Below are 13,931 nucleotides of genomic sequence, written 5' to 3'. Positions count from 1 at the left end.
GGCACTGTGTTCTTTATTCTCTTCTTTTCAACTATATTTCTAACAGTGAGTCAGAAGTTGGTTGTGTAGGGGTGGTGAACATGAGAGACACTGGTAGATGAGACCAAAGAGACTCTAACCTAGGGCAAGTGAGGCGGAGAAGATATTGTAATTTTTCTTCATGCAATCAAGCCAGACAAGGAGGGTTGTAGGACGAGCACTTCTCGTTTGATTTCACTTACAAAGTGCATGTTTGTTTTATTGGTGTGTCTTCTTCCACCAAAGTTTTGAGAAGGAACCCATTTGTTACACTGAGATGCATTAGAATTCACCTTAGTGAACTTTGAACGAGAAGCAAGCATTGCCGAAGAAGTTTGAGTGTATTTAAACAAATTATTTCTTTGGGCCTTACATGTAAACGAGGATATATGAAAACATTGGGTTGGGATTGAACAATAAAGTCAAACTAATAATTAAATAAAACTATATTAAAAAGTAATATAAAAGTTAGATGATGTAAGTATGCAAATTATGTACTTAAAAACTTGAAAGTTTCACCCTCATAATTGATTAGTATATAATAGTGTATAACAGGTGAAACAATCCAACAAACCTTGAATACAAAGGCAAAAGTTTAAACAAAGTCAAACACATTGAAACTTGAAAGGAAAGTTAGATTAAAGAAAAAAGCAGATGTTCACCCTTTCGATTGAATAAGGAAATCTTTTATCCCATGATTTATTTTTTAACAATAAGAATTAGGGAGATGATACTGATACACTTTTTAATACTACTACAGTTTTATTTATCAAGAAATATAAAAATTTGTAGATTATACTTTTGATGAATTTCATTTATAATTTTTAGTAATTTGTAATCAATAAGGTGTTAGAAAATGTATTTTGTTTTTAAATTTTATTAATGATTTTAAATTAAAATAACATTTGTATAATGACAAAGATTAAATTAATCGATAATAATATTAGTAATTTGTTTATGGCATGACTCGAAAATAGGAGAGAGAGGCAATACAATGAGCAATCGGCTTGAGTAAGTTATAACGGAAAACGAGGGAAGCTTCCCACAACACGCAAGTGGGTGCCTTGAATTAAATTAATAGAGGATGAAATTCTAGTTTAAGGAAGGTTGGTTGGTTGGGTGGGGGTAGGAGATACTCTCATTCACCTCCCATCATCATTATAATCATTCATTCCAACCTACCCTTATTCTTCTTCTTCAATTTCACACCCATCATGGACCGTTTTCCGATCCTCTTTCTCGTCGCCACCCTCATCACCCTCGCCTCCGGTGCCCGCCACGATATTCTCCGGTTACCCTCCGAAGCTTCCAGGTTCTTCAAAGCACCTGCTAATGCCGATCAAAACGATGAGGGCACCAGGTGGGCCGTTTTAGTTGCCGGTTCCAATGGCTACTGGAATTACAGGCACCAGGTCACTTTCCTGATTTCTCCTCTTTTCACTGTTCAATTCTTCCCTTAATTTGTCTGTCTTTTAGGTAGGACATGAAATTCAATCATTCCATCATAATTATCAAATTATTATTTTTTAATTTCGGCCATGAGCTCAGTTATATATATATATATATATATATATATATATATATATATATATATATATATATATATATATATATATATATAATATTTTGTTTTAATTTGTCTGGTTGATTTCTATGTAGTTCATTACTGCACTCGTATAGATTACTTTTAGACACTGTATTCTAAAGGTAAACTTGTGAGTGTGACTTTTGCCTTGGTTTTGAGTTTGATATTTGAAAGGAAATCCTTCTACTCGCATCATACGGAATAGATTTCTAGTAAGTAAATTATAGAAGAAGACAATAAGGAGGTAAAATGAATTAAAGTTCTCTCATAAGTTAAAATCAACTTGTGCACTTCAACTTTTTATAAAAGTTCTCTCGTCGAACATGATGTCCCTGTTAATTTTGATGATGACTGATTGGCCTTTACCATTTCATCAGTCTGATGTTTGCCATGCATATCAACTACTGAGGAAAGGTGGTGTGAAAGAGGAAAATATTGTTGTATTTATGTATGATGACATTGCTTTCAATGAAGAGAACCCACGGCCTGGAGTCATTATTAACAGTCCACACGGAAATGATGTTTACAAGGGAGTTCCTAAGGTCTGTTGACTTACTCTTGGGTATCCCATATTGTGTTTCCAATTCGAGCTTTATAGACTCATAATATGAACCTTGTTGTGGCAGGATTACGTTGGTGAAGATGTTACTGTTGACAACTTTTTTGCTGCTATACTTGGAAATAAGTCAGCTCTTACTGGTGGCAGTGGGAAGGTTGTGGATAGTGGCCCCAATGATCATATATTTATATACTACTCTGATCATGGCGGTCCGGGAGTGCTAGGTTGGTAGTTCTGAATCCTTTCATGGAAACTTTGTTATGAAAATCAAGGATTGTGTATGTTTAACATGCATTTCAGCATGGTGTGAGCTTTCTTGTGTTAGAAATTATTAATGGAAAATGTGTTTCCCATATTTTTTTGGTGGGTTGATTATGCATGTTTTTGCTTGATTCTGAATAGAATGAAGTTATTGGAAATTTTTTAGCCTAACCTATAACATAGTTTCCTCTAATTGGAATTTCTGTATACTTCCCAAGATAAAAGTCTCTATATGTTGGTTAAGAACTTAAGATGATGGTTTGCAAATAACATATTTCAATTCTTTTTTTGGTAACACATATTTCAAATTTCATACCAGTTTTATGGATATTTTTTGATCCCTAAGATTGTCTCAAGTGCTTAATTTGGATTTTTATTTAAAGAGGGAACTTAGTATTGTATTATGCAGCATACTGGAACAGTGTAACATATTTGTTGGTTGATTTCATGGTATGTTATCAAACAACAATAGCATTTCAAAATGTTCGAATTAAAGTCTGCTTTCTATTTATTTGTTTGTTTATTTCTTCTTCCTTATGTGGGTAACATGAAGGGTAAACAATGAAATGGGAAGCACCCCCCCAAGAAAAACAGAGAAGGAAAAGAAAAAAAGGAGTGAGAGGAAGAGTGAAGTAGAGTATATAGTCTTCAGTGTCTGTGTCCTTATTATCCATTTTGTCTTGATCATTTTAGTGCATACTACTGTTTATTGGTGATTCTTCTAGTATCATTTTTTTTTCTTTATTCAACAGTGTTTATTCACACCTAATATCTGCCCTTTTCTATTTCTTATGCGGTATTTTTTCATTGGGGGTGGGGCAACTGGGGATGAATTTCAGGGATGCCTACTAATCCATACATGTATGCATCCGATCTGATTGAAGTCTTGAAGAAGAAGCATGCTTCTGGAACTTATAAAAGCCTAGTAAGTTACTGGTAATTATGATTTGCTTACTGTTTGTATCAATCTTCATTCTTGCTATTTACTTACTAATTCTTAGTATTTATGATTTATGCAATGATTGGTGTAGGTATTTTATCTAGAGGCATGTGAATCTGGGAGTATCTTTGAAGGTCTTCTTCCAGAAGGTCTGAATATCTATGCAACAACAGCTTCAAATGCTGAAGAAAGCAGTTGGGGAACATATTGTCCTGGGGAGTATCCTAGTCCTCCCCCTGAATATGAAACCTGCCTGGGTGACCTGTACAGTGTTGCTTGGATGGAAGATAGGTATGACTATTTGAGCGTAACAAAGAAGCATTACCTTATATTAGTCATTACTCAAAATCTAAATTATTATAAAAGTATATTGGGGTCATAAATAAGATATATTGGATGCAATACTTTTACCCAGGGAATTTCCATGACCTTGTTGAAGGCCTGTGACATGAACATGTTACTATGAAACTGTATTTGCCTATTATTTTGTACTTTACCAAACCCTTTTTTATATATAAAAAAACTTTTGCTTCGTGCCCTTTATAACTTTTTTCTTGTTAGAAGATTATTTTTTCTAATGAGTAATGCTCTGAGGTCTTTTATGGACTGATATTTTTTCCACTACACTCTTGAACAGTGACATACACAATTTGCGAACAGAAACTTTACATCAACAATACGACTTGGTAAGATACCATTTCTAACTTAGTTCGTGTTTGCAATCAACTAATATAAACTGAATGTTACTTGATGCCTTGGTTGCTTAAATACGTGGGAAAAAATTGTCTGTTTTGATATAGTTTCTGGTATAAAATTTGATGGGTCCAAGAATGTAGAAGATAATTTTCAGTTGTGTGACAGATATATATCTTTTTACTCCTATGCTCACAGGTCAAAGAAAGGACTATGAATGGAAATTCAATCTATGGTTCCCACGTGATGCAGTATGGTGACATAGGGCTTAGCAAGAACAATCTTGTCTTATATTTGGGTACAAATCCTGCTAATGATAATTTTACTTTTGTGCATAAAAACTCATTGGTGCCACCTTCAAAAGCAGTCAACCAACGTGATGCAGATCTCATCCATTTCTGGGATAAGGTATCATATGTTTGAAACATAGTTTTTTTATTATTTATTTTATGACATGATTGCTTAAGCATATCCTCATCATGATTTTGCTCCCACTATATAAATATGGAGACCTATTCATAGTTAGAAGATAATCAATAGAATGGTGATTCCCATTGATTCCATTCCACATTCATTTCATGTACCAAACAATTGAGTGTCATCCCATTTTTGAAGCTGCCGAGTTTTAGACTGGGAATGGCTATTCCATTTTAGCCCATTGCTTGTATAAAATGTGCCATAAGAGTAGATATATTGATTTCCATTAACCATATATTTAGCTATTGGGATGCAGCAGAACTTTAACTTGCTAGATAAGAAATCTTGGAACAGATAATGATAAAACTAATTGGATAAATATGGAAAAGTTGTGTGAATCCCATGCAGATGTAACATGAGTAAGTGGTCATTCGTTTTTAATTCTTGAAATGTTGGTAATTTGCTTTAATGCTAAAACTACAAGAAAAAGAGGGTGGGGGGTGGGGGGATCTTTGATGCTTATTTTCTACTGTAAACCTTTGTTTTTGCTAATTATATTCTATCTTCTTGATTTCCTCTTCACTTCTTTGGCAGTTCCGCAAAGCTCCTGTGGGTTCTTCTAGGAAAGCTGCAGCTGAGAAAGAAATTCTGGAAGCAATGTCTCACAGAATGCATATAGATGACAACATGAAACTTATTGGAAAGCTCTTATTTGGCATTGAAAAGGGTCCAGAACTGCTTAGCAGTGTTAGACCTGCTGGGCAACCACTTGTTGATGACTGGGACTGCCTTAAAACACTGGTACCGTTTCCCTTGATTCACTTTGTTGAGTTTGTTAGTATAAGTCCCTTTCTATTTCTAACATGCACCTTTAATTTATAGCCATTGATTTGACAAAGAAAGGTGTCCACGATAGATGGGCCAGCTACAATAACAAGTAAAAAATCTAGGTGCATGCATGCTCCAATTTAAGAATTGTGCACGGAAGAATCCGACTGATTGAATCATTGCTTTTCTGTTTGTTATAATTGTACAGTTCACATAATTATAGTAGGAGATGTCAGCAGGGCCTCCAACAGTTTATTCTTCCAATGAACGATGTTTGATTTGAACTATTAAGTATAAATTAGCATTTGTATGTTGATTGCACTGAAGCTTTTGATTTCTGACAGAGTTGTGCCTTAATCTATTATTGATGCAGGTTAGGACTTTTGAGACACATTGTGGATCTCTGTCTCAGTATGGGATGAAACATATGAGGTCCTTTGCAAACTTCTGCAACGCTGGAATACGGAAAGAGCAAATGGCTGAGGCCTCGGCACAAGCATGTGTCAGTATCCCTGCAAGTTCCTGGAGTTCTCTGCACAGGGGTTTCAGTGCATAATTCCTAGAATCCGCTCCATTGAAGACAGAGTATAGTCGTTGTAACATTATTCTTTACGAGCGTTATGTACTGTACCTGGACATGATTTCTTATACCAACCCTGTTAATAAGCATGGGACGCTGGGGAAACCTATTTACATTGTAATTTCGTGCAAAATAGATGCTGTAACAAAGGCATTTTACTTTTACTTGGGGAGAGGCAGTGGAACCATAAGGACCTTGGAAATTCTGATTAATATGACAGGGCACAATATCGTGTTTGTAAGCCAACGCTTTATTTTTATTTTATGGTAACCCCTTTCTGTGGATAATTCTTAATAAAATGTATTTGGTAAAAATATAATACAATGATAACATAAAACATAGCAAACAAAAAAAAAGTATTAAAAATGAATAAAATTATAAAAACGTAAGTAAGGAGGAATTTAGTTTACTCTATATTTTAGTGTATTTAATTTAAGAAATCGCATGTTTAAATTTTTATTTTAATTAGATGAAAATGGATTTATGAATTGCTGGCATATACAAATCGATGGCCAGGATTTGGTCAGTCCGTAGTTACTAAATTCAAGTAATCAGATTTGGCTACTTGCCAATGCCAGGTAACCGATGTTTTTGGTTTGGTTTAGTATATGAAGAGCAGGTTAACTAACCCTGATTATTTCAGGGCGCGGGAATGCGATGAACTCAAGTGAGAGAAAAAAACTTTACAGGGAGAGAGATAATTTGTTTTTTTTAATTATGTTAAACAGGAATTCGATTCTATATTAAAAGATTTTGTTGGATGAAGTAAAATTTATTTTATTGTTTTCAGAAAGAGAAAAAAAAACATATAAAAGAATTATATATGCATACATATGCTAGATTTATTAAGCAATAGTAGTATTTTTATAAGCATGGTTAACTCAAAATGATTGAAATTCAAATAATAATTGGAATGTGAGGAGGGGTGTAGAGATTCGGTTAACGTCGTGAGAAACAATGAACGGCGTGAGGGCATGGATGAGGCGAAACCGTGAATGGTTAGAGGGAGGAAAGAGGAAAGCCGTGAGATTGTTGATCTACGGTCATCAACTCTGAGAGAGAGAGAGTGGACGGTTGGTGCAAACAAGTGTAGTACAAGATATATATATATATATATATATATATATATATATATATATATATATATATATATATATATATATATCCAAGCTCCTTCAATGGAAACACACCATTTCGTTCGTTCTATATGCTTCCTCTTCAACCCTTCTTCTTTCCATCATCTCCCACCACTTTCACGCTGCTCTGGAATTTACAACACTAACTCACATAAAACCAAAGTTAAATGGTGAGGATCTGACACTTTTTTCAGATAGAATGAGGTTTTCAGATAGAATGAGGTTTGCCATTTAGACAGCCTCAATATCTGTTTCATCTTCTTCTTTCGTTTCTCCTTTTTTGCCACGGAGAAGCATGAAGCTTGTTTTTGTGTAGTTTGACTCTCTAATCCCTCTTTTCTTTTTTCTTTTTTTTTTTAATTTTTTGGGCTCATTTTTGTTCACAGATGAATTTCATTGTAAATTTTCAATTGAAATCTGTTGTGGAAATTTCCTTTGTTCATTGAGATTTTTTCGAGGTGCAGAAGATTTCCCAGTTTTGAAGGTTGGTAAATAAGAGCCAAGAGCTTTTTGTTTTGTTCCGTTCCTCTGTATTTGGCGTCTGTGCTAAGTTATCTGTTTTTTGTTTTTGGGCTTCTGCAGATATATTTCTCTTCAGACGGGTTTTGAAACTCTGAACTTTTTGCAAGTCGTACGTGACAAGGACGATCGCTACTTGGCCATCGTCGCAGACAGAAGCTCAGAAATGTGATTAGTAGTTGAGTTTTCGGCATAGATTTGCATTTTCCATAGCTCTGGAACTGAAATCTGGATAATTTTCCAGGTTTCCTACAGCTTTGAACAAAGTTTTAGCAGGAGCAGACTTAGGTGAGAGAAACTAATGTATTTCATCAAAATTATAACTAAATAATTGATTTGTTTCGCACCGCGACCTTGCAGTGTTCGCTGCAGCAGTTAATTCAGTTTAGATGTTCATTCCCTCCGCCTATTGTTCTCTAAATTCTCTCCCTGCCCTCATTTGCCGCAGGAGATAGAAAAATCAGCTCCTTTTCCCCTTAGTTTCAGAAGGAATTGATTGCTCGACGATTGCTACTTTTTTAAGGTAACACATTTCAGTTTTTCTGGATCTCTTTTTCGCATAACTCAACTCATATTTTTAATCGCTCACAAGACAATAACGAGTGTCGCTTTGAAAAGATGAGCCTTACGAGTCCAGTTGAATTGAATCAATTGATGCCTCGTTTTCACATTGTTTTAGCTATACTGTCAAAAACATTGAACCTGTTTTTCCATGTGCAAACTGAATCTCAAGATAATAAAAGATTTTCATAATCTCTGGTTCTCCCTGTCGTAATTGTCATCATCCATTTTTGTCTTGTCCCAGATGCTCACAGTGCACAATTCCCTTTTTTTAATTATTATTGTTAGAGTTAGTAATTAGTGATCTGTTGAATGATGATGATGATGGCAGGAACGGGTTCAAGAGATGGAGAACGAGTCAATTATTCAGAGCAATAACAATACGAACACAATGTCTAGTGTTAGAGAAAAAAACGGAGGGGATGGGTCGTTGCTGTTGAGGGCGAATTCCGATAGCGCTAGGCAAGCAACGACGTCGGATTTGGTGTTGCAGTGGGGGAATCGGAAGCGGCTAAGGTGCATGAAGGTGCAGGTTAAGGACGATTCTTCCGGTCCGGTTCAGAGGACTACGGTTCGGGTGGATCGCCGGGTCGTTAGAACCGACAAGGATTCTTTAAATAAGCTCACTTTCGGTGTCAATAATAATAATCATCATCATCAGAGTAACGGGTATCCGAATCTCCGTCAACGTCCATCTTCGCCGCAACCACGAATTCTCAGGTAACGCTATTACTACCATTCACTTTGTTACTTTGTCTTGCTTTATAGATAAATGAAATGAAATGTGATTTAATCTTTGGTTTTTATTCCTTCTGATTGAGACTGAGATGGGTTAACTTACCCCACGCCCACTGGTTGAGATCTGAAATGAGGTGGAGGCCAATTTGGCTAGATTCCGGATTTTATACTTAGAAAAGAGGGGAAAATTATGATTTTTTTGTTCACTTTCATAAAGTTTAAAATCGTTACTTAAATTGAATCTTAATCGTGTTATTTTCTTTTCTCTAGTTGAGTATCCATACTTATCTTGAGAGCAAGGTTCGTGTTGGTGGCGCACTGCCGCGTGGGTCATTTTTTTTTTATCAAAAAATATTAATTTGTTAAAAATATGAATTTGAACTCGTGATTCCTCTCTTCATCCTTAAGCTCATCATTTTCAACTGTTAAATAAATCTTATATCTCCTCACTCCAAGGTTTTGTTCTGTCTTATTTTGTTAATTAAATTAAATAAATAAACCAGAGTTTGGATTGCGGTCGTGTACATGTATTGTTGATGTATTTTTCAGCAAAAGAAAAGATGTTTTTTTCTTTGTTCTTATCATCGATGATATTTCAATATAAAATTCACAGTAGATATTAATTCCAACCAAGCAGCACATGGGTTTGTGTCAAATATCTGATGAAGTCTTTGGAAGTGAATTCGTGTGTGGAAGTAGTGGTGGTTTCTTGACACACTAGAAACAAAAGTAGTAGAAAAAGCATAGCGTGCCCATAGCATGAGTTGAAAGTGTAGTGCCAAGTAGTGGGGCAGATACGTGGAACTATCATCCTCATATTTGGCAGTGCTTTTGAATTTGTTTAGTGCCTATGTCTGCCACGAAATTTCCTTCATGGAGGCAACTTGTAAGTTACACATGTCAGGCAAAGAATCTTAAGCTTCAAACGTTATTGTATATATAAAATGTAAAATACAAGTATAAATAAAATAAAATTTGGGTGACTAGTCAAATGAAGCTTATATTCTGTCTACTCTCCAATTGATCAGGTTCCTTGCGGATGTCTCATCCAAATTAAAGAATTTTTGAGGAACTCACCGTAAGTGCATGAGATCTCCTTTTCTATTTTCCTCAAAATTTATTTAGAGATATTATTACGACTAAGCTAAGAAGATACACATTACTCTAATGTCTACCTCACAAATAGGTACTAGGGTATTAATATTGGGTTCTGAGTTTGGATTAATCTATATGATATTTAGCATAAAAAAATAAAGAGAAATATAGTTGGGCTATGATTCTAGCTTAATTGTTGGCTGAAACATTAACATGTAAGTTCTCAAAGTCCAAAGGGGAATCCTTATCCTTTAGAGTTTAGACATTGCTTTAGTAGTGGGTATCCAGTTATTTTTTAAATAAAAGAGATCATATGTGTTGCTTTACATTTTAACTTGGAATCATTGGTAGCAACGAGCAAGTCTAATAATCTAAATCAAGTTAACAATCATTCTGCTTTGCTTCTGACGTCTAACAAGGAATTTGAGATTTCTTAGGAGGTTTGGGTTGGTCTTCGTGATACTTAGTCTTCGACATTTATTTTTTTTGCTAGATCTAGTTTTATATATTTTCTGACTTTTCAATCTGTAAAATAAACCTAGAAGATGCAAGGATAATTATTTTCACTCTTTGAAATCTTCGCCTGATATTCTATTTATTGTGAAATTGAATTTCGTGTTTTTGTTACTGTTTATGAAGAAATCTTTCAATTTTCAGAAAGAAAAGTAATTAAGGACGAGTTTATTCAATATCCCTTAGATAAGAGGCATTTGCAGCTTCTGGTAGGATGCGGAACCAGAAGCAGCACCTCATATTCACATGAATTACTATTAGACTTTGTTGGAAACATGGAATGGACGGTTTCCTTCCACGTGTTCAGGAAAAGTCCTTTTCCATTATAGCCGTTCGATTAGAGGGACCAGGCCGCAGATCCGGCCCGTCTCCTTCAACACTCCACCACGTGGCACTCTTCATCTTCAGTTACCTAATAAAAAGCTCTCTAAATCCAACGCCTCCAAACACGCACTTTCTCTCTTAGGCCCCTCAAATATCTAAGGAAAAATAATTTAAACTACCCTCCTCCTTGTTGAAAGCAAAATACAAATACAAAGTCTCCCGAAGGAGCTCCCAAGGTTAATTCCGTAAACTCACCACTCCCTATATTTATTTACTTATTTGTTTATACTTTTTAACTCTAAAATAAACACCTGAATGCATCTTTGTTTGCCCTATTTATTATGTCGTGTTATGTTATGTGATGTGATTCACCTTCTTACGATTAAGAAATACACATAGGATAGGATAGATAATTAGTACTTACTTATACATGTGAAGTTTTGTTTTGAATTTTTGTGTTTGTTTGTAAATTAGGAACTCAGAAAGTTCAAGTGCCATGAGAGGAGGACAAAGCAACGGGGGCGTTAGTGTTAGGGGAATTGCCTCACCGGACAGGGGTGCGCATGATAAGAGAGGGACCCATAATGACAATAACAAGTCCGCGGCCTCATCGGATACTGCGCACGATAGCAAGAAGGGAGGGTCGCCGTCCGGCAGCGGAGATGCGGCTGCTCCGCCGGTGTGGCCACCCAAGTTCGTGATTGCCTTGACCAACAAGGAGAAGGAAGAAGATTTTCTCGCCATTAAGGGCTCAAAGCTGCCTCAGAGACCCAAGAAGAGAGCTAAATTCATTCAACGAACCCTCAATGTAAGCCCCTTTTCTGCTTTAATTATTATCCATTGCATCATGAACATGATCATTTTTATTTATGTCCAGTATATAATTTGATTCTCTAGTATGACTTGTAGTTTTATACAATGACAATAATACAAAAAAATAGTCTTAATGACGAATCCAAATTTAGAATTTGGATGAAGTGCTTTGGTTGTTGAGGCTTTAAGACCTTAACAAGAAAATTGCATAATTCATTTGATGCAAAAAATTGATGTGTAAGTTAACATATAATATAATAAATATTAGAGCGGGTGTGAACTGTGAAACCAACTAAACTAAGCGTATTTTAATTGTAGTATGTGATTTGTGGTGATATTCTTTAATCTTTACGGTGAGTGCCCCTTTTTCCTTTGGTATTTCATTTTTCCCTTTTCCTGGAAAAGCCATACATGGTTGGCAGCTGTGGAGTGACTTACACGCGTCAAGGGGAGCTTGGCTCACACCGAATAGTGACTGACCTAAATTATTAGGGAGTCTCACACCACCACCACCTGTTAGTTCCTAGTTTTTTCGTAACACGTTTAAATTTTTTAATTTATGAAAAAAAATTAGTAACAACTAATGACCTTCATTTGAAAGTTAATAGGAACGGGCATTATGGAAACCAAAATTATAAAAAATAAACTTCTTTGCTAACAAGTTATAATAAAATAGTACTAATAATTCCAGTTATGGGAAAGTGAATAGTATACTTCAATTTGATGCCCAGTTGCCCACACCTACCCGGACTTTTATAAGAATCTTTGCACTGTACTGTTTTCTTTAAAAAAAAATACGTTGCTCTTTTTGTGTCGTACGTGTCTTCTAATTTTTGCTTTATCCTAAACAAGGTAGTGAAAATTCGGGTTCTTAAGGCAAAAATAAACTGTGTTCTTATTCAAACATTTTAATAAAAATTATTATGCTATTATTAGGATCATAACAGAGGTTGTGGATTATTGACATTTGGCCACTTGATGTCTATCTAATCAACACCACATTAGTTGGACTCTGGTGGAACAAAAACAAAGACACAAAGAAACAACAGACGATGTGTGTGAAAACACGTGTGGAGGGGTTTGGATGCATATATATGTTAGAAAAGTAGGAGCGAACATACTGGATTGCATCGTCAGTGGTGCCAGTTGTAATGGATGGCCCTGATGATGGATGGAATAGTCTTTTTACTCTTTACTGAGACTTATCAACAAAAGACTACGAGTTCTTACTAACCGACAAATTGAGTCTCATTAGCTGGAAGACTAGAGAAGAAACTCTAATCTAGCGAAAATACACTATTACTCATGGTAAACAAATAGTTGCAAAAATTAAATTTATAACTTGTGTAGTAATAAATTTTAAATAAGATTTAAATCATTCTTATTCCATTTTTTTTCGCTGTTTTAGAATGATAAAAGTGTGAGGCATATCACATTTTAAACTCTTTTTCCTGTCTTTGATTAAGTAAAGATGAAAGACATTTATTTATAATTTAAATATTTGGCTTTCTTTTTAGTAAATTTTTCTTTTGGCATTTTCATGAAGGAAAAAGATTAGTTCACCACTTTTCTGTGTAGATACCCACCCAGAAAATAAAGATAGGAATAAAAAACATATGAATAACTAATATAATTGATGTTCTGCTGTAATAAGAAACAAAAATAAAGGGAAATGAGAGGTATATATTAGTTGGGATACTCTTTAGGTGGTGAGAGAATCATTACTCTTATAAATTCTCAACCTCTCCCCCGTTTTCAAACCCCTACTTGCATATAGTTTGTTGACAAGTTTTTAACTACCATACTCTGTTATTTATTTGTGTTCTATTTTTGTGTTATTTTGATGTTATGTATTGAAATTGAAATTCTAGACAAATGCATGATTTGTGTTCTGAATATGCTTTGCTTTGCTTTACAGCTCGTTAGTCCTGGCGCATGGTTGTGCGATCTTACCTTGGAACGATACGAGGTTAGGGAGAAGAAGATATCCAAAAAGGTAAATTGAAAGGGAGGAAAAGAAAAAGAATATCTGTTTCTACAAACTGTCTTTGATTAGATGAAAAATGAGAAGCTATTATTTTTGTGGCACGATAAATAAATAAATATTTTTGTTTTGTTTTAATGCAGCAGAGACCAAGAGGTTTGAAAGCAATGGGAAACATGGACTCGGACTCTGAATAGAGAATGAGTGAAGGTGCTAAGTAAGCTTTATGTTTGCTAAGGATGTGTAGGAAATGCATGGCATGGCATCTCAGCTAGGTGCCAACGAATCCAAATCGAAATACAAAATATTTTAGCTTTGCCGCTGCTTAATCTCCTCGCCTTCATCATTTCTTTGATGGTGTTTTCTA

At 35.1% G+C, this 13,931-nt stretch overlaps 2 protein-coding genes across 6 annotated transcripts; both read left to right on the top strand.

Moving 5' to 3' along the window:
- The first annotated feature begins 997 nt into the window (after positions 1-997).
- On the top strand, positions 998-6,168 carry LOC114414805 (vacuolar-processing enzyme-like). Its single transcript, XM_028379228.1, has 9 exons — positions 998-1,430; positions 1,981-2,145; positions 2,230-2,386; positions 3,263-3,348; positions 3,455-3,654; positions 4,001-4,049; positions 4,255-4,464; positions 5,068-5,274; positions 5,675-6,168. Exons 1-9 carry the CDS (start codon positions 1,233-1,235, stop codon positions 5,855-5,857), a joined length of 1,455 nt encoding a protein of 484 aa, XP_028235029.1. The 5' UTR covers positions 998-1,232; the 3' UTR covers positions 5,858-6,168.
- An 896-nt stretch (positions 6,169-7,064) lies between these two features.
- LOC114414803 lies at positions 7,065-13,917 on the top strand. 5 transcript variants are annotated; one of them, XM_028379226.1, is made up of 9 exons: positions 7,065-7,187; positions 7,404-7,501; positions 7,600-7,704; positions 7,781-7,824; positions 7,985-8,059; positions 8,429-8,817; positions 11,242-11,575; positions 13,499-13,576; positions 13,708-13,917. In XM_028379226.1, the coding sequence occupies exons 6-9, from the start codon at positions 8,444-8,446 to the stop codon at positions 13,759-13,761; spliced, it is 840 nt and encodes a 279-aa protein (XP_028235027.1). In that variant the 5' UTR covers positions 7,065-7,187; positions 7,404-7,501; positions 7,600-7,704; positions 7,781-7,824; positions 7,985-8,059; positions 8,429-8,443; the 3' UTR covers positions 13,762-13,917. The 5 variants fall into 5 exon arrangements, with proteins under 5 accessions (XP_028235027.1, XP_028235028.1, XP_028235024.1 ...); XM_028379227.1 differs by having other exon boundaries at positions 7,600-7,824; positions 13,711-13,917; XM_028379223.1 differs by having other exon boundaries at positions 7,600-7,824.
- Positions 13,918-13,931: the final 14 nt, after the last annotated feature.

The sequence above is a fragment of the Glycine soja genome, chromosome 6 (genome assembly GCF_004193775.1).
Source record: "Glycine soja cultivar W05 chromosome 6, ASM419377v2, whole genome shotgun sequence".
Classification (NCBI taxonomy): domain Eukaryota; kingdom Viridiplantae; phylum Streptophyta; class Magnoliopsida; order Fabales; family Fabaceae; genus Glycine; species Glycine soja.
This window is presented reverse-complemented; position numbering and strand designations above follow the sequence as displayed.